Source organism: Panthera leo, chromosome F3, assembly GCF_018350215.1.
Source record: "Panthera leo isolate Ple1 chromosome F3, P.leo_Ple1_pat1.1, whole genome shotgun sequence".
Classification (NCBI taxonomy): domain Eukaryota; kingdom Metazoa; phylum Chordata; class Mammalia; order Carnivora; family Felidae; genus Panthera; species Panthera leo.
The window spans coordinates 15,734,831-15,751,151 of NC_056696.1; the positions used below are offsets into that span (position 1 = coordinate 15,734,831).

The 16,321-nt window shown below is 37.6% G+C and overlaps 1 protein-coding gene across 1 annotated transcript; it reads right to left on the reverse strand.

The window, feature by feature from the left end:
- Positions 1-1,281: 1,281 nt before the first annotated feature.
- TNFSF18 (TNF superfamily member 18) lies at positions 1,282-11,290 on the reverse strand. The gene is made up of 3 exons (XM_042925792.1): positions 11,047-11,290; positions 4,718-4,748; positions 1,282-1,815 (listed from the first exon to the last, which is right to left on the reverse strand). The coding sequence occupies exons 1-3, from the start codon at positions 11,203-11,205 to the stop codon at positions 1,469-1,471; spliced, it is 537 nt and encodes a 178-aa protein (XP_042781726.1). The 5' UTR covers positions 11,206-11,290; the 3' UTR covers positions 1,282-1,468.
- Positions 11,291-16,321: the final 5,031 nt, after the last annotated feature.

Below are 16,321 nucleotides of genomic sequence, written 5' to 3' on the forward strand. Positions count from 1 at the left end.
ACTCAGCAGATTTTTTTTTTGCCTCAGGCTTAGCCTGAGCAATTTTTTTTTGTAAACAATACAAATATTTTTAAATTAGCTTTATATGTAATAGTATTAATTAACAATGTAGCTTTTTACAAATATCCATAAATATTTTAAATTGGGTTATCATATAGTCATATTACATACCTTTCAACAAGAATCCACAAGCAGCTAATTAATTTAACAGAGTCTAAAATTTTAGCAGGCTGTTATTGAATTGAGTGCTATTCATTATTTTCAGAAGTTAACACATTTGACCAAGGCAGCAAGGGGATTTGTTTGAAGGAGGCCCTGAGCAATACCCTTGTGTTGCCTGCTATAAGCAGGGAAAGGAAAAGTTTGCTAAGAAAGGAGAGATGTGTTGTAGCTTTATTCTACCCACCTTGGGCTGAAAGGGAATGTATCTCCTGATAATTAAATCTGCTAAACTTTATAAACTATAACACGAAAGCTGAAATATCAACTCTTAAGCTAAGGCAGTACGAGACAGTGGGGAAGCCCACTATTAATCTCTAGTTCTATGGGTTGAGGCAAATTACTGATGTTCTCTCTGCCTTTATATTCTCATTGTTTAAATTGTGCCAAAACACCTGCCCGTTAGCTTCCTGGAGTTGCCCTGTGATCTATTGAAAGCACTTGGCAAACTGTGAAGAGCCAGCTAAAAACAGGAAACTATTACATGACATAATACAGTACTGATGATACCAATTAATTTTTATGATTACTCTTTCTTTACCACTGACAACATGTAGACACAATAAACAAGTTCCCAGGAGCCCTCTGTGAAGGTTCAGGATGAGTCCTTTGACCAACTGGTTTTATAAAGCACTCTGCATCCTGAATATGATGAAATCCAGGGACGTTCCCAAGTAAAGTGCATCCATTCCATGCCACCTGTGCCTCTGTCCCAATAGACGATAGTGTTCCCTATCATCTAACATCATCACATCTAAAGTGGGGTGTTGTTGGCATGTTTGTGGCCACCCTCCCAGTCTGACCACTTTTCATAGGAGGGCCTCAAAAGACAGGAGTATGGGAAGAATAAGATGAAGCAGCCCAAAAATATGAGAACAAAGCCAGACCATTGCCCTGGATCTTTTTTAGCATACCAGTTAAGATTCCCAGGGATATAAGACAATTTTCTCACCCAAGGATTTAAGAATTAGACAAAGACTCTTTGAGAAGCTTCTGTCCTCGAGCTACCCATAGTCCTTTATCATGGATTAGTAAAGTGTTTTTGTCAACCCAATGTCGGGGGTAATCAAATGTCTCTGGCCTGTCTTCAGTTAAGCTTGAGAGATGAAAACTCACATGCAGACAAGAGTTCTGTTTATGCTGATTTGTGCACGCAGGCAAACTGTGTGTGTTGAAAATCTGCCTCCCTCAACCCACCCATCAGCCTCTCTGCATGTGCTAAAGATGATGAGGAGACCAAATTGAGTCTCTAGGAGATAAATTGGGGATTTGTTAGCAATAAGATCCCCCAGTAGGTATTATTTTTAAGAACCTGATGTTCATCGTTGAATTTCAAATGAAGCGTATCTCCAGCATCCAGTTCATAAGTCCCTCCTACATTTTGAATTGTAGAGTTGTTTGTTAGAGTTTGTATGACGTCTTTGTTTTTACATAGCCGCACCTCAAAGGGAGCTGGTTCCTTGTAGGTTGTATTTGGAGCTACTTGACCATAAATTAAATACAAGCCATTCCGAAGTATCTTCAGGTTCCAATCAGCTGTATTATTCACACAAGGAAGCTTAGGAGATGTCATATGCCATTTTGAAGGAAGTGGTCCTATAAGAAATTTACAAAAGAGAAAAAAGAGGGCATAGTTACTTCATTCCTTTCCTGACTATAGTTCTTTCCCACCTAACAAGTTGTTTCTTTACCTAGTCCACATTAGTTCTCTCCAACCACAATTTTAATATTTTAAATATCCACTCCTTGTTTAGAGATATTACAAATCCTAAGTGTATCTCTTGCTTGGGGAGTTCTAAAGAAATGGATTTGGAACAGAAAGATGTGTTAAGTTTTAGGTGACATTTGTATCTCTTGTCAATCAGTATTTGTGAAAAGAAAGAGAGGAGGAGGAAGGGAGAGTAGAATCACACACCAGGATTGTGATAACCAATTGGCAGTCCAGGATGCATATTCATGCTTTGCTTTTTTTTTTTAATGGTTGTTTATTTTGAGAGAGGGAGTGCACATGTGTGCACATGTGGGGAAGTGGCAGAGAGAGAGAATCCCAAGCACACTCTTCACTGTCAGCTCACAGCACAACGTGGGGCTCAGTCCCACGAACCATGAAATCATGACCTGAGCCAAAATCAAGAGTCCCAACACTCAATCAACTGAGCCACCTGGGCACCCCACATATTCATGCTTTTCTATGTAAATACTATCATACTACGTATCACTTTATCAATGAGATCTTCCTCATCAATCTATATAAAAGAGTACTCTCCTGTCATTCTCTCTCTTCATCCTGCTTTAGTTTTCTTCACAGAAGGTATATCACCATCTAATGTATTATGAATTAAGTTCCTCATTTGTTTATTGTCTATCTTATACCCGCTTGAAGATAACATCTTTGAAAATAAGTACTTCTCTATTTTTTTCATTGCTATATCTTCACCTAAAAGAGTTCCTAGGACCTAGTATGTGCTCAATAAATATTTACTGATTGAATGATACATCCATGTTCCTGAATTAGGTGCATTGTGTCTAAATTATGGCTCTTCTCTTTAGTTTAGGGTATATACCCAAGATCTACATAGGATATCATTATCCAACTCTTCAAAAACAGCTACTGGTAAATTCATTAGTTTATAAATGAAAATTATTTGTTTAAATTTTTTTTCAACGTTTTTTATTTATTTTTGGGACAGAGAGAGACAGAGCATGAACGGGGGAGGGGCAGAGAGAGAGGGAGACACAGAATCGGAAACAGGCTCCAGGCTCCGAGCCATCAGCCCAGAGCCTGACGCGGGGCTCGAACTCACGGACCGCGAGATCGTGACCTGGCTGAAGTCGGACGCTTAACCGACTGCGCCACCCAGGCACCCCGAAAATTATTTGTTTAAATGTAAGTATTCCTAGTTTAATATTGTCACGGGTGGAGGGTGGGGAAGAGTCTACACTAGATCACGTATTTTCATAGGTATAAGTAGAATTTACATATTTTCTTAATGTTAATTGTTTTAGCACAGTAGTGTGATTTCAGAGCCCCAGGATGTGTTTTGATCATTCAAAATACTTATTTGGCCTAGTCCCTAATTCTCCATAACTTATTTTTTATGAGGGCGAAGCCTTTATCTCATAATTAGAAAGACACCTTGATAAGAAAGCACCCTGGGAGAGATCACACATTGACTTAAATTCTTATTTATATAAATGATTGCTATAAGGCTCTGAGGGCAGATTCTAAAGGAGAATAAAGGAGAGCTATTAGAACAAGAAGCAAAGCCTCTGTATCTCCAGTGAGTCCAAAGCCTAGTAAATTTCTTCCTGCTGTGTAGGACCGTGTAATATGCAATAGACAATAGGCAAGTCACTGCAAAAAGGTGCCCCTGGTTCTCTTGTTCTGTTACAGGGGCCACTAGCCCTGAGGCCACCTATTAGCAGCATGTGATATTCTTAACATTTTATCACATCAAGAAGGAATTTCAAACATATCGTTATTTCCTCTCCATTCACTAGAAAAACAAAAACAGGGGCGCCTAGGTGGCTCAGTCAGTTAAACATCCAGCTTCGCCTCCGGTCATGATCTCACAGTTCACAAGTTTGAGCCCCGCATCAGGCTCTGTGCTAACAGTTCAGAGTCTAGAGCCTGCTTTGGATTCTGTATCTCCCTCTCTCTCTGTCCTCCCCTCCCCCTCAAAAATAAATAAACATTAAAAAAAATAAAAACAAATTACAAAGGCAGAGACAAGTAGAGCTTCCCTAACTCTCACAAACCAGGGAAGGCTGGCAATTTGAACTGTATAGGAAAACAAGGATTACAGTTAACACTAGAAATGTTCTGCTCTCAGCCGAAAATATGTATTTGGCTTGAAATATGTAAATAATCCAAATGTACTTACTTTCAATTTTGTATGTAGGCTAAGAAATACCCTAAGGCTCAGTGTAACTATAAACTGTAATGTGTTTTCTTAGCAAATCCCAGGTCTCTATAAGGGAAAGTGGCTTGGAAGCTGAAAGGTGAGGAGAAGGGCACAAGGGGAGTGGCCATTTCCCTAGTTTCCATCCCTTCTCTGTACATTCAGAAACAAAAATGGCACCCTACACACACTCTACGAGGCACTGGCAATATGTGGTATGTGAGCAGAACTTTGAGTTTGTCACAGGGAAAAGTTATAGAAATACGAAACTTGTGCTTATTAAAACAAAGAAATTTTTAGGAAAAAAAGTTTCTTGAAAAACCACAGAATTAAAAGTAGATTCCTGGATTTCATGTTTCTGGGCCTGTAAGAGTGATGTACATTCCTGCCCAGAGATGTGGCCTTGAATGTCAGCTTCATCAAGGCATGGACTTGTCTGCCTAGTTAATCTCTGAAGTCTCAGCAACTAGACAACTTCTTGGCACTTGATAAGCAGCTATAAATAGCTGAAAAATGAATAAAATAGAATACAGGCTTCCTTCTTGTATCAAATATTAAGAAAAGTAAAACAGAGGTACACAAGACAGGTTACTCACCAAACTTAGCTACGCAGGGCTCACTGGCAGTCTGTACAGGAAGAAAAAGAGGAATTTGTCAGGACAATGACCATATCATGGCTTTACTGGTTGGTTTATTTAGAGCTTCAGATCCTGAAGCCAACTTCATTTCCCTAGCCATATAAAAAATCCTTTCCTCCACCTTGTCTCTCCTGTCCTCAGCTTCCCTTTGTAGATGGCCGGTTCTGTCCTTTCCCTTCCACTACCTAGCTGCCCTCTTGGGTCTTCTCGGCAAAAGTTGAGGTCTCATTCCATCCACCTAACCTATGCCCACAGGACAACTATCTGCTCTTGGACTCTCCTCCTCTTGGGCTACAGAAATTGTCTGTAAACACTAGTCTTCACACTCCAGTCACTGTACCAGGTGGCCCATTGACATGGGAGAAGAAAATAATAAAATTCCTAGTTGTGTTTATTTTTGTCTTTAATAAACCATAGAAATATTCACAATGCAGATTTGTAAAACCACCTTCATTTAATATTCAGTCAATCACGCCATTTACGGTTACTGAGATACCATGAGGAGACTTCAGTTTCAAACTGTGGCAGCATACCACAGTTTACTTGCTACAAGAACCCATCAGTGTGGTTAATTCTATAAATACTGGTATTTAAATGCTAAAGCCCTTAAAATACTCAAGAGAAAAATAAGGTATAACCACAAAAAAATTTTTTTTTGTACCATGTAAAGTTCATTGGTTTCCTTGTGGCAAAGTGCTTAAGAGTCAACTCAAAGATAATTGGACGTGTTTCTTTTGTGGGATTTCTCTGGCTGCTATGGTAGGAATAAAGCAAAGAGAGGCTGGGATAAAAGCAGTGAGGCCAGTTAAGAGATCATTGTAATCATCTAGGCAAGAAAGCATGGTGCCTCTGACCAAGGTGCTAGCTATCCTGACATGGATATGGGATGAGATAATGAGAAGAAAACAGATAACTCCAAGATACTGGGCATGAGTAACTGAAAAGATAAAGCTGCTAATCACTGGAATGAGCAAGATTTAAGAGAAAGAAACAAAGGAAGGACTCATGAGTTCATTTTTGGACACATGAAGTTTGTGATGCTTATCACATATCCAGGTAGGAGTGTCAGGTAGGCATTTGGACCTATGAGGATGGAATTTAAGGAGTTCTGATGATATAAATTCAGGAATCTTCAGCTTCTAGGTGATGCTTTAAGACGTGAGACTGTGTAAGATTGTCGAGGCAGTGAGTATAGATAGAGAGGAACATTGGAGCACTGCAATGCTTGGAGGTCAGGGAATGAGGAAGAACCAGCAAAGGAGACTAAGAAGGAAAGACCAGTGAGTCAGAAGGGAAACCTGGAAAGTGTGATGTTGGAAACTAAGAGAAGAAAGTATTTTAGGGAGAAGTGATCAGCTGTATCAAATGCTGCTGATGGGCCAAGTGAGAAGAGGATAGGCAATTAACTGATGGATTTACCAACACAGTAGTCATTGGGGTTCTTGGCAAAAGTAGTTTCTGCAATGTGATGAGGACAGAAACTTAATTAAAGTGGATTTAAGTCTAAATGAGAAAAGAGAAATTGAGAAGAATTTTCTTGTGAGGGAGAAGAGAAAAATTGAGTGGAGCCTAGGTGGGGATGAGAGATTATTGTTTTTTTCTTGTCTTTGGTTTTGTTTTAACATGAAGGAACTGACAACATGGTTATCTGTTGCCATTTGATGGGAATGTTCCAGTGAAGTGGCAAGAGGTAGAATGTAAGAGCTAGGAAATAATTGTTAGAGCAATGTCTTTGAGTAGGTAAGAGGGGACAGAATCTGGATCAGAGGTGGCCTTAGATAGGCACATGAACAGTTCATATGCAGTGCCATGAGGGAAGCACACTCTACATGGGAAAAAAATGCAGGTAAGTGGTAGGTATGATGGGAAGTTTTGGAACTTCCTTCCCGCCTACTTCAATTTTCTTATGGAACCTGGAGACAGGTTTTCAGGTTTTCAGGTGAGAGAGAGAAGGGGGAGGACATTGGTTGTTTAAAGAGAAGTCAAAGGAATGAAATAGTTCAGGTGAGGAGAGTGCGGAACTATAGGTTATGACAGTCAAAATCATGAATCAAGGTAAATTAACTTAGAATATAACCTTCAAATTATTATGTCGCAAAACATTTTAAACTAAGATTAAGAAAATAAAAGAAACACATTTATCAAATTACTCTGTTAAAATATTGTTTCAATTACTTTAGAAATGTTTATATTATATTAAGATATTAAATATAATATTTTGACAAAAGCAAAACAGTTTTGCACTGTGAAGAAACTATATAAAGCATGTTATTCAGTTCATTCTTATGAGTTTCCCTTTTGTGCATCTTTTTATTATACATAGAATTAGTATTTATATATAACATAATAAATTAGCATATATGTTGGGATTATACTCAAAAACATTTTGTTTTGTTGCTAAGGAGATGCAATCAAAAAGTTTTGATTCCTGGGGTGCCTGGGTGGCTCAATCGGTTAAGCCTCTGACTTCGGCTCAGGTCATGATCTCGTGGTTCATGAGTTCGAGTCCCATGTCGGGCTCTGTGCTGACAGCTCAGAGCCTGGAGCCTGCTTAGGATTCTGTGTCTCCCTCTCTCTCTGCCCCTCTCCCACTCATACTCTGTCTCTCTCAAAAATAAGTAAACATCAAAAAAATTTTTTTTTTAAAGTTTGGACTCCTACAATTATGTTTGCTCTTGCAATTATTCCATCCTCCTTTTGGTGTTTCTTAGAAACAAAATGCTGAGGGGCGCCTGGGTGGCTCAGTCGGTTAAGCGTCCGACTTCAGCTCAGGTTATGATCTCACGGTCTGTGAGTTCGAGCCCTGCGTTGGGCTCTGCTGACAGCTCAGAGCCTGGAGCCTGTTTCAGATTCCGTGTCTCCCTCTCTCTGACCCTCCCCCGACTCATGCTCTGTCTCTCTCTGTCTCAAAAATAAATAAACGTTAAAAAAAATTTTTTTTTAAAAAAAGAAAAAAAATGCTGAAATCCAGCTTCTTTTGATCCATGATAGGCATGTGATAGGGATTCCCTTATCTTCAATTTTCTCATTTATAAAATGGAAACAATAGCACCTAGCTTACTGAGAGTGTTTATGGGTTTAAATATAATAATTGTTATGAAGGGCTTTGCCCAGACAGACCTGGTCCTGCTCATTAAATATTAGCTATTTTGATAATGATGCTGATTGTAATGAAAAAATTGAATGAAATATTGAATTGCCTATATTCCCAGCTAGCATTGTCAGCAAGGGAACCATGTAACTTATAGTCCTTGCCTCTTAGGAAATTTATAATCTTTCTAGAAAGACAGGATTACACACATGAGGCAATTGGGTAGCAATCTAAATATAAATGAGTGCCAAAATATGTGGCACAGATCATATCTGTGGTGTCTACTGTCATGCATAATGAGTGTGTGGAGAAACCTAAGGCCACAGACAAATTAATTGCCAGAAACTGAAATCCTGGATACTCTACTTGGACCGCTTTAATGTCTACTCAGTACTACAGAAACCATCACTGATATTCCCTATTGCCACAAATGAAAATCTGTCTAATCACAAAAATCATCTGTTTGGCAACAAGGTATAGTCTTTAGATGAAGAAACTAAATAGATGAGCAAGGAATATCCATTTTGTTAAAAGTCTTTTTAAATTTATCTTCCTTAGAATGTCAATAATAAGGATGCAGATATTAATCACTACAATCTATTCAGAGCCTACTATGGGTCCGGCACTATACTGTCCCATTTATCCTTACTGCAAGTCTATGGGATAAGAAGTAGCATGCTCATTTGCAGATGAGGAAGTATGTCTGAGAGGGATTAAGTAACACTAGCCCAAAGTCATGCTGCTGATAAGAAGCTATGCTGAGTTCCAAACAACCTGTCTGATTCAAAAGTCTCACCCCCAGTACTCTGTGGGGTAGTTTCTATTTATAATTCTGGTTTAGAAGGGGTAAATATCCATTTATAAGAAGCATATGGGACTTTCCATTGAGTTAAATTCGTTTTTGCTTAGAAGGATCAATTGCTCTTGTAATCTCATTTTGATTTAAGCCCAGATTTAAATGCTTGGGTTCAAATGGCCAAAATAATAATTCTTTCTACAAACCAACCACAACCAGATTATCATTTGGAAATAGAATCTATTCTGCTTTTAAGTACAAGCGCAATTTCCCCTTTTGGAAGCTTCCTTCATTTCATTGAAAGAAAGGGTGGGGGGAGAAAAAAAAAAGTTCTTCCAAGGAAACCTCTGTTGGTCTAAAAGGAGCAAATCTTCCTGTCTAACACTTTTTGGATTAGTGCCTAGAGAAGTTGGAAAGTGGGATTTTGTATATAAAAACTAGAGTGGAGACCAAAAATACACTCCAGGGTTCATGCGTATTGTGAAGAGGTGAAAGCAGCCACCTCATAATGACTCATCATCCGCTAGCCACTCAGACCTCCTTTCCTAAGATACTTATTTGTGGCCATTTGGGAAAGGGAAGCACAGGCAAGCGGAAAGTGGAATACTTGAGTTAATATCATTGCACTGTCAGCCAGGCCATTGGCTTTTCCTATAGGAAATAAGCCTTTATGGCATCCAATCAGGACAATATCCTAAAAACCTTTTAAATTTTCCAAAATTTGAAATAAATTCTGGACTATTTCATTACAGGCAGAACCTTTCATTGAGAAGATGCATGTTGTCTAGGATAGAGAATCAGAGCTTAAATACATGGGATTGGTCAAGTTCAGTTCTGGAAAGAGGTGTCCTAGGTGCTGCTGGCATTTTTAGACTTCCTCTTAGTCTTTGCAAGAGCCAGCATTGGTTCTCCAGTTACATGCAGGAACGGATGACACCTATAACATATCCTGTGTTTTTCAGGGTCCTCTGGCTAAAATTTGAGGTGGTTTCTAGAGGGATAAAGTGTTTCCAAAGTTAAGCTATTGCTATTCACACCCTTCCCCTTCTTCAGAAATAACACTCAGGATTCCTGACAGTTCTTTTCTTTCAGCTCATAGCTTCACTGCTCCAGAAAGTTCAGGCTTCTCCTTGATACATTTCTGGAGAAGGTAGCGATGTCATTAGAAAGCCTCTGTTGCATACCCTTGTGTACAGTTAGGGAATACAGATTAAAGGACTACTGTGTAAAAATTTGGCCAAAGCTACACTTGTCCTAACTAAATTAACAACAGCAACTACCATGTACTGCTTCCTCCTGCATCTTTTCTCAATTGCTTTCAAATATTTTAAACAGTAGAACCTTATCTCTGAAATCTTCACTGGCCAATCTCCTTAGAAAAATGTTTCCACTGGCACTAATTTCATATCCTAGCCCTTTCTTAGATAGGCATATACTACCTTATTCTCTCCAGGGCCCAGAATCTTCAGATATACCCAGAAATGGGTTAAATCCTAAATTAAATAAAGAATTTATTATTTTCTTTTTGGTCAGTGCTATGTAGTCAACAGTCAGTAAAACTGCTAAGAAGAACCTAATATATCTCCATTTCCTTTAGTAGACCAACAACTTGGACTGGAGCTCAATGGGAAATTTCTGATAAACATCAGGGGCTTCCCAAACAGCAATGTGCTTTCTCCTTCCCCCATGAAACTTTTCCTGATCACCCTAGCCCAAAATCGTTGTCCCCTATTTTGAATTCCTAAAGCATTTATGTTCTATACTACCCTTAGGTAAATTATTAATCACTGTATTTTATAGCTAGAAGGGGCATTGTAATGAACAAATCCATTCTCCTACCACCAATTTTCAGATGAAGAAACTGAGAACTGGAAAGATTAAATGTCTTTCTTAAATTCATAGAGTTAGGGAGGCTTAGAACCGGAATCCAGATCTTACTCCTAGTTCAGTGCCATTTCCTTCCATAAAGATGCACTGGCCACCTGTCACTTACCTTGTTCTGTCTTCCATTGTCTTATGTCTTTCCCCTCATTAAGGCTATAGCTTGCATCCCATTCCTTGAAAGCAAGCATTTGTTTTTTCCTTTATTCCACCAAGAGGGCTTAGCAGAGTTCCAGAAAAGGAGAAAATATTCCAAGGCATCTGTCAATTGACTGATTTAATTGATTCTATCTAACTCAGTAATGCAGCTAACATTTAGCATTTTCTAAACCTTTCATTTCAAAATATTTAGGTAAACCTCAAAAGCCATATGACATGACAAAATTGAAATTCTGTTTACATTATCTATACCCACATGTCTCTTTCTTCCAACTAGCTCTAACAATACTGAATGACAATAACTAGACTTGCCAAAAAAAAAAAAAAAAAAAGCAACCTTAGGTACTATTGTCTCCTTACCTTGAGTGGAAGAAAAGTAAGAATTAGTGTACTGAAGGAGCAGAGAAACAGCAAAATAACTATGGCTGAGTAGAGGAACCATTGCTTCCAGGATGGTCTGTGTGTTCCTTGAGGGCCTGAATGGCTTAAAGGCATGTCTTCCATGTGGCTCAAACTCATTCTCTGCAGGAATGAGAGCTCTGGAAAGCAGATATTCACAAGTGATGGGCCAGTGATGCAACTAGTCAGTTTTGTGGTATGGTAATTAGTAGTGGGTGTAAGAGGCGGGGTTTTCCTTCTGATTCTGTGTGCTGGAAAATGATACTTTTGGGCTAAGTGCTGACTCTCGTTTGGCACCAGACCAAATGCACTGAAAGGAACAGAAGGCTTAAAGCCAACACAGGCAGGATGAAAAAACCAACACAAGGAACATTCAGAGGAAAAAAATTCTTTCCTAAAGCATGAGGAAGTACAGTGCTGTACAGCATTACAAATTATTTTCAGATAGGAAAATTACTTTTATAAGAAGAAATAAAGTTCAAGATCAAGTCCTATCATGTTCTAGATACTATGTATGTGTAAGGCAGGAGTTGGGGAGCTAGGGAGGCTAGGATACATGGTTTGGAAAAAATAAAGAATTTTATCAATTTCTTACACATAAAATATGTTCATTTTGAAATAGTCTCTGGTAAACAACTGAAGTACTAGAATTTCTTTTTTCTTTTTTTTTTTTTGCACTTAGCTAAAATATACCTTTATGTGACTTTTGTATTTTTTCAACTGTGACAAAGTAAACTCTTTTTTTTTTAAAGGCTCTTTGTATAACATAAGAAATCAGTTAGCATATCCTGAGACAAGTTCTACAAGCAGAACAAAGGTAGCTTACAACTAGTTGTTTTGTAAGTGTGATTTTTGGAAAGCCCAGTGTTTATTTCAGCTTTGCACATGCTGTGAAATAATAGAGTATATCTGGAACCTTACACATTTAGAGACCATAATTATAGCAATGCTGCACTTCACTCCCTTATTTGAGTTGAAAACTAAAGCTAAGCAGAGTCAGAGTCTATCAGTTTATTCTACAAATTTATCCCAGTTAGAGAACAATTAAGAATTAAAACAACATAATGCCTTTAAAAAATATAAATACAACAAGCTCAGCTCTCTCAAATTTCATCATTTTAAAACCCTGAAAATTCAATGCTGGCATCAAAGTTATCATACAAAAGAATATTTTCCTACACCCTGTGATGTGAACTTACACTCTACTCCAAAATATTTGAGTTTCTTCCTGGCACCAGAAATGCTGATTACTATGAAACCTAGGAAGTCCCTGGTTCTCAGTAACTCAGTCTTTCCATCTGTTAAATGGAATACCTACCTTTTTTACAGAATGCCGGCACCAACCTAGTACTAGAAAGAACATGGATTTTTAAATCAAACCTGGGAGGGGAGCCTGGAGCTTCCCAGCCCTTACCTGGCCTGCAGCATGCTATATGGCCTGTGTTCTTACATTTAAAAGTGGAGAAAATTTCCATTTCATAAGGCTTGAGAATGAAATAAATATGAAAAATTTGGCTCATATGAGATGTTCTTTAACAGTTTCTCTCTTTTCTCCCCCTCTTAGAGATTTTCAAGACTGAGTCCATCATAAAATCCTAGAAAAGAATGATTTAAAAGAAATATTTATGAGGGGGTTAATTCAACTGATATTCATTTAAATAAAAGGAGTTTAAATGAAAGTATTTTGGAGAAATGTTTTTTAATATGAGGAATCAAAGATTTTTTTTTTCAAGTGAGGGGGGAAAGGGTAGAGATTTAAGATCCTCATTTTTGAAAGAGGAAGCTGAGTGAGGATAATAGAGGTTGAGTGGTGGATCACACCACCAATGGCTGGGTCCAGTGGAAAGAGAACCTGAGCTCAGGGAAACTGTTATGTCACCTAACCTTCTTTTAGTACCTTCTTTTTGTAACAAGATTTCCCACTATGTTGTCACATTTTTAACTTGGTCCTCTGTTTTACCTCAATCAATAAACTGTCTCTGGAGAAGTCCAGAGTCACACAGGAACAATTTTTCAGTACAAGTGTTTCTGTGACTGTACTAGATGTTGAGATGCAGAGATGGATAATGACCCTAGAAGAAGAACGGTACATTGTACCTAGAACTTCTATACTGTTTTGTCTGTAATGCACAGGCACGGAGTTTAAAATTGACTCCTGAAAATGTAGCCTCCTGCCTCTCTGAACTTCCCCTTCTCCTGTCTCCTCTCCAAGTTTTAGATGGAAATGCCTCTGCTTACTCACTTCAGTAAACATTTATTCAAATAAGGAACTGCTCCAAATAAAATCCAGTTCCTTCTTCTGCCCTTAGCCAAGGTTGGGCTCTGCTATATCCTCAATAATTATTTTAACCTAATGAAATTATCTCAAGAAAGGTAACATGCTTATCTCAAGAAGAATACATTCCAAGGCTTCTTTTCATGAAACAGGGTTCAGAAATGAAGGAATTTCAAGTTAGGACAAGTGATAGTAGGGAAGGCCTTTTGAAATTTTGGAGCAATGAGTCACCATTGGTACCTTTTTGGTGTCAACTATAAGAATTCACATCTCAGATGTGACATCTTAGGATCTGACAAGAGGTACAAGAGCACCAAACTCAAGCTTTTGTATTCATAACTTGCCACTGGCTCACATACTTAGAATAAGATTTTTTTTTAGCTAAGTACCAGCAACAAAAGCATGTTGAACATTTACTGTCAGCCTGTTACTGTGCTAAGAACTTTAGGGGATACAAAAAGTCACAGGTGTTGAGGGATTTTGCCACCCAACTAAATTAAAACCTTAAATGTAGGAAAGCAGGTGCCCGGATGAATACTAGAGGACAGAGCCTCAGAGAACAGAAAATCTAGATAAAATAGCTGAGGAGCCAGGTTGGAAATGGATTGAGAGAAGAAAAGAGGGAGATTTTTCCTGAGTGAGCCGTAAAACCTGATGAATATTCAGAGGTGTAAACATCAGCAAAAGTTAGAAAACTTTTTAAAAGCTCAATATGAACAAAGGCAAAATACCAAATTTTTGAATGGATCTAATAGCACTTATTCAAGAGCTGCAAAGTGAGGAATTTCAGAAAAACTTATAAAAGAAAATCTTCTTCCTACATTTTTCAGATTTAAAAAAAAGCATGCAAGATATGCTTTATTAAGCTATTTTAACTGTCTTCATGGTTTTGAATTCAAATGAATTACATATTTGGAAAGTTGGCTCTGGTTCTGTTATTGACCACATTATACCAAAATGAATTGGGAACCTATTATGTATCTTCTGTGTGCACAAATGATTGCATTTGAATGTCAAGCAGCCCTGTATGGACATCTCCATATGTAAGAATGAAGAGACTGGCATTCCAGAGGATAAATCACTTGCCCATCCTGATAGAGCAGGGATTGAATCCCCATCTTTTGGATTCCAAAACTCATATTTTCCTACCTCTCTATGCCAAAATATATGCCAGGTGGTTGCTGTGTGGAGTAAATAGAGTGGGATGTGTATTAAAATCTGTGAGAAAATATTAAATGGACATCAGATTCCCTCCAAAACCCTGTATTACTCAGGTCTGCAGTCCTCATCACGTTCCTTTATACACTATTTACCATGACTTTATCCTCGTGATAGTGTATGGTGTAGCATTTTTAGTCAGAAATGTTCAATATATCAGAACTCAGTGAGGAATACTGCACAACTGATTTTGCCTACTCTAGATATCAGATTATTCATCTAATGACAAATAGGGCACATTTGGCTTGAAGTTACATAGATGGTACGTAGGTAGGTAGGTAGGTAGGTAGGTAGGTAGAAAATAGACATGATACATAAATAGGGTCTTAAACTTAGAATTTTTAAAAAGTAGCAACAGCATCTGTTAAGATTAATAAACACTTTGTAAAGAGAATTATGTACAGTTCATTATACATAAATATATATAACATACATATTTATACATTTGTATATTGTATGTACAATAAATACTAAAATATATACAGAGACTTCTCATATGTATCTCCAGATCATCCTAAGGAACTAAAAACAATCCTAATTAGGATGGTCTAGAAAATTGTTTAAATTCGAATTATGTTTTCCTTCTTTCACTATTTGCAGATGACATGATACTGTATAGAGAAAATCCTAAAGACTCCGCCAAAAAACTACTGGAACTGATAAATGAATTCAGTAAAGTCACAGGGTACAAAATCAATGTACAGGAATCTGTTGCATCCCTATACACTAATGAAGCAGCAGAAAGTGAAACCACGTGAAAGTGACCGTTAAGAAAACCATCCAATTTGCAGTTGCACCAAAAACAATAAAATCTTTATCTAGGAATAAACTTAACCAAAGAGGTAAAAGATCTGTACTCTGAAAACTATAAAACATTGATGAAAGAAATTCAAGACTATAAAAGGAATGGAAAGACATTCCATGCTCACAGGTTGGAAGAACAAATAATGTTAAAATATCTATACCACCAAAAGCAAGATTAGCAAGAAAGCCGATTTAATGCAATCCTATCAGTGTACCAACAACATTTCCACAGAACTAGAACAAACAGTCCTAAAATTTGTATGGAACCACAAAAGACCCCAAATAGCCAAAGCAATCTTGAAAAAGAAAAATAAAACTTCAAGTATCACAATTCCAGACTTCAAGTTGTATTACAAAGCTACAGTAATCAAAACAGTATGGTACTGGCACAAAAACAAATATATAGATGACTAGAACAGAATAGAAAACCCAGAAATAAACCCACAAATATATGGTTAATTAATATTCGACAAGGCAGGAATGAACATCCAGTGGAAAAAAATGGTGTTGACAACAAATGGTTCAACAAACTGGACAGCTACATGCAAAAAAATGAAACTGGACCATTTTCTTATACCATACACAAACTCAAAGTGGATTAAAGACCTACATGTGAGACCTGAAACAATAAAAATCTTAGAAGTGAGCACAGGCAGTAATTTCTTTGACACTGGCCATAGCAGCAGTTTTCTAGATATGTATCCTGAGGCAAGAGACATAAAAGCAAACATAAACTATTGGGACTACATCAAAATAAAAACCTTCTGCACAGTGAAAGAAACAATCAACAAAACTAAAAGGCAACCTATGGAATGGGAAAAGGTATTTACAAATGACACATCTGATAAAAGGTTAGTATCCAAAATACATAAAGAACTTATAAAACTCAACACCCAAAAAACAAATAATCTAATTAAAAAAATAGGGCAGAAGACATGA

Excerpts from the sequence above, each read along its gene's own strand:
- TNFSF18 (XM_042925792.1), bottom strand. The coding sequence starts at position 11,205 with ATGAGTTTGAGCCACATGGAAGACATGCCTTTAAGCCATTCAGGCCCT. Across the intron at positions 4,749-11,046 it reads TTACTTTTCTTCCACTCAAG|ACTGCCAGTGAGCCCTGCGT; the intron begins GTAAGGAGACAA and ends CTTCCTGTACAG. Across the intron at positions 1,816-4,717 it reads GCCCTGCGTAGCTAAGTTTG|GACCACTTCCTTCAAAATGG; the intron begins GTGAGTAACCTG and ends AATTTCTTATAG.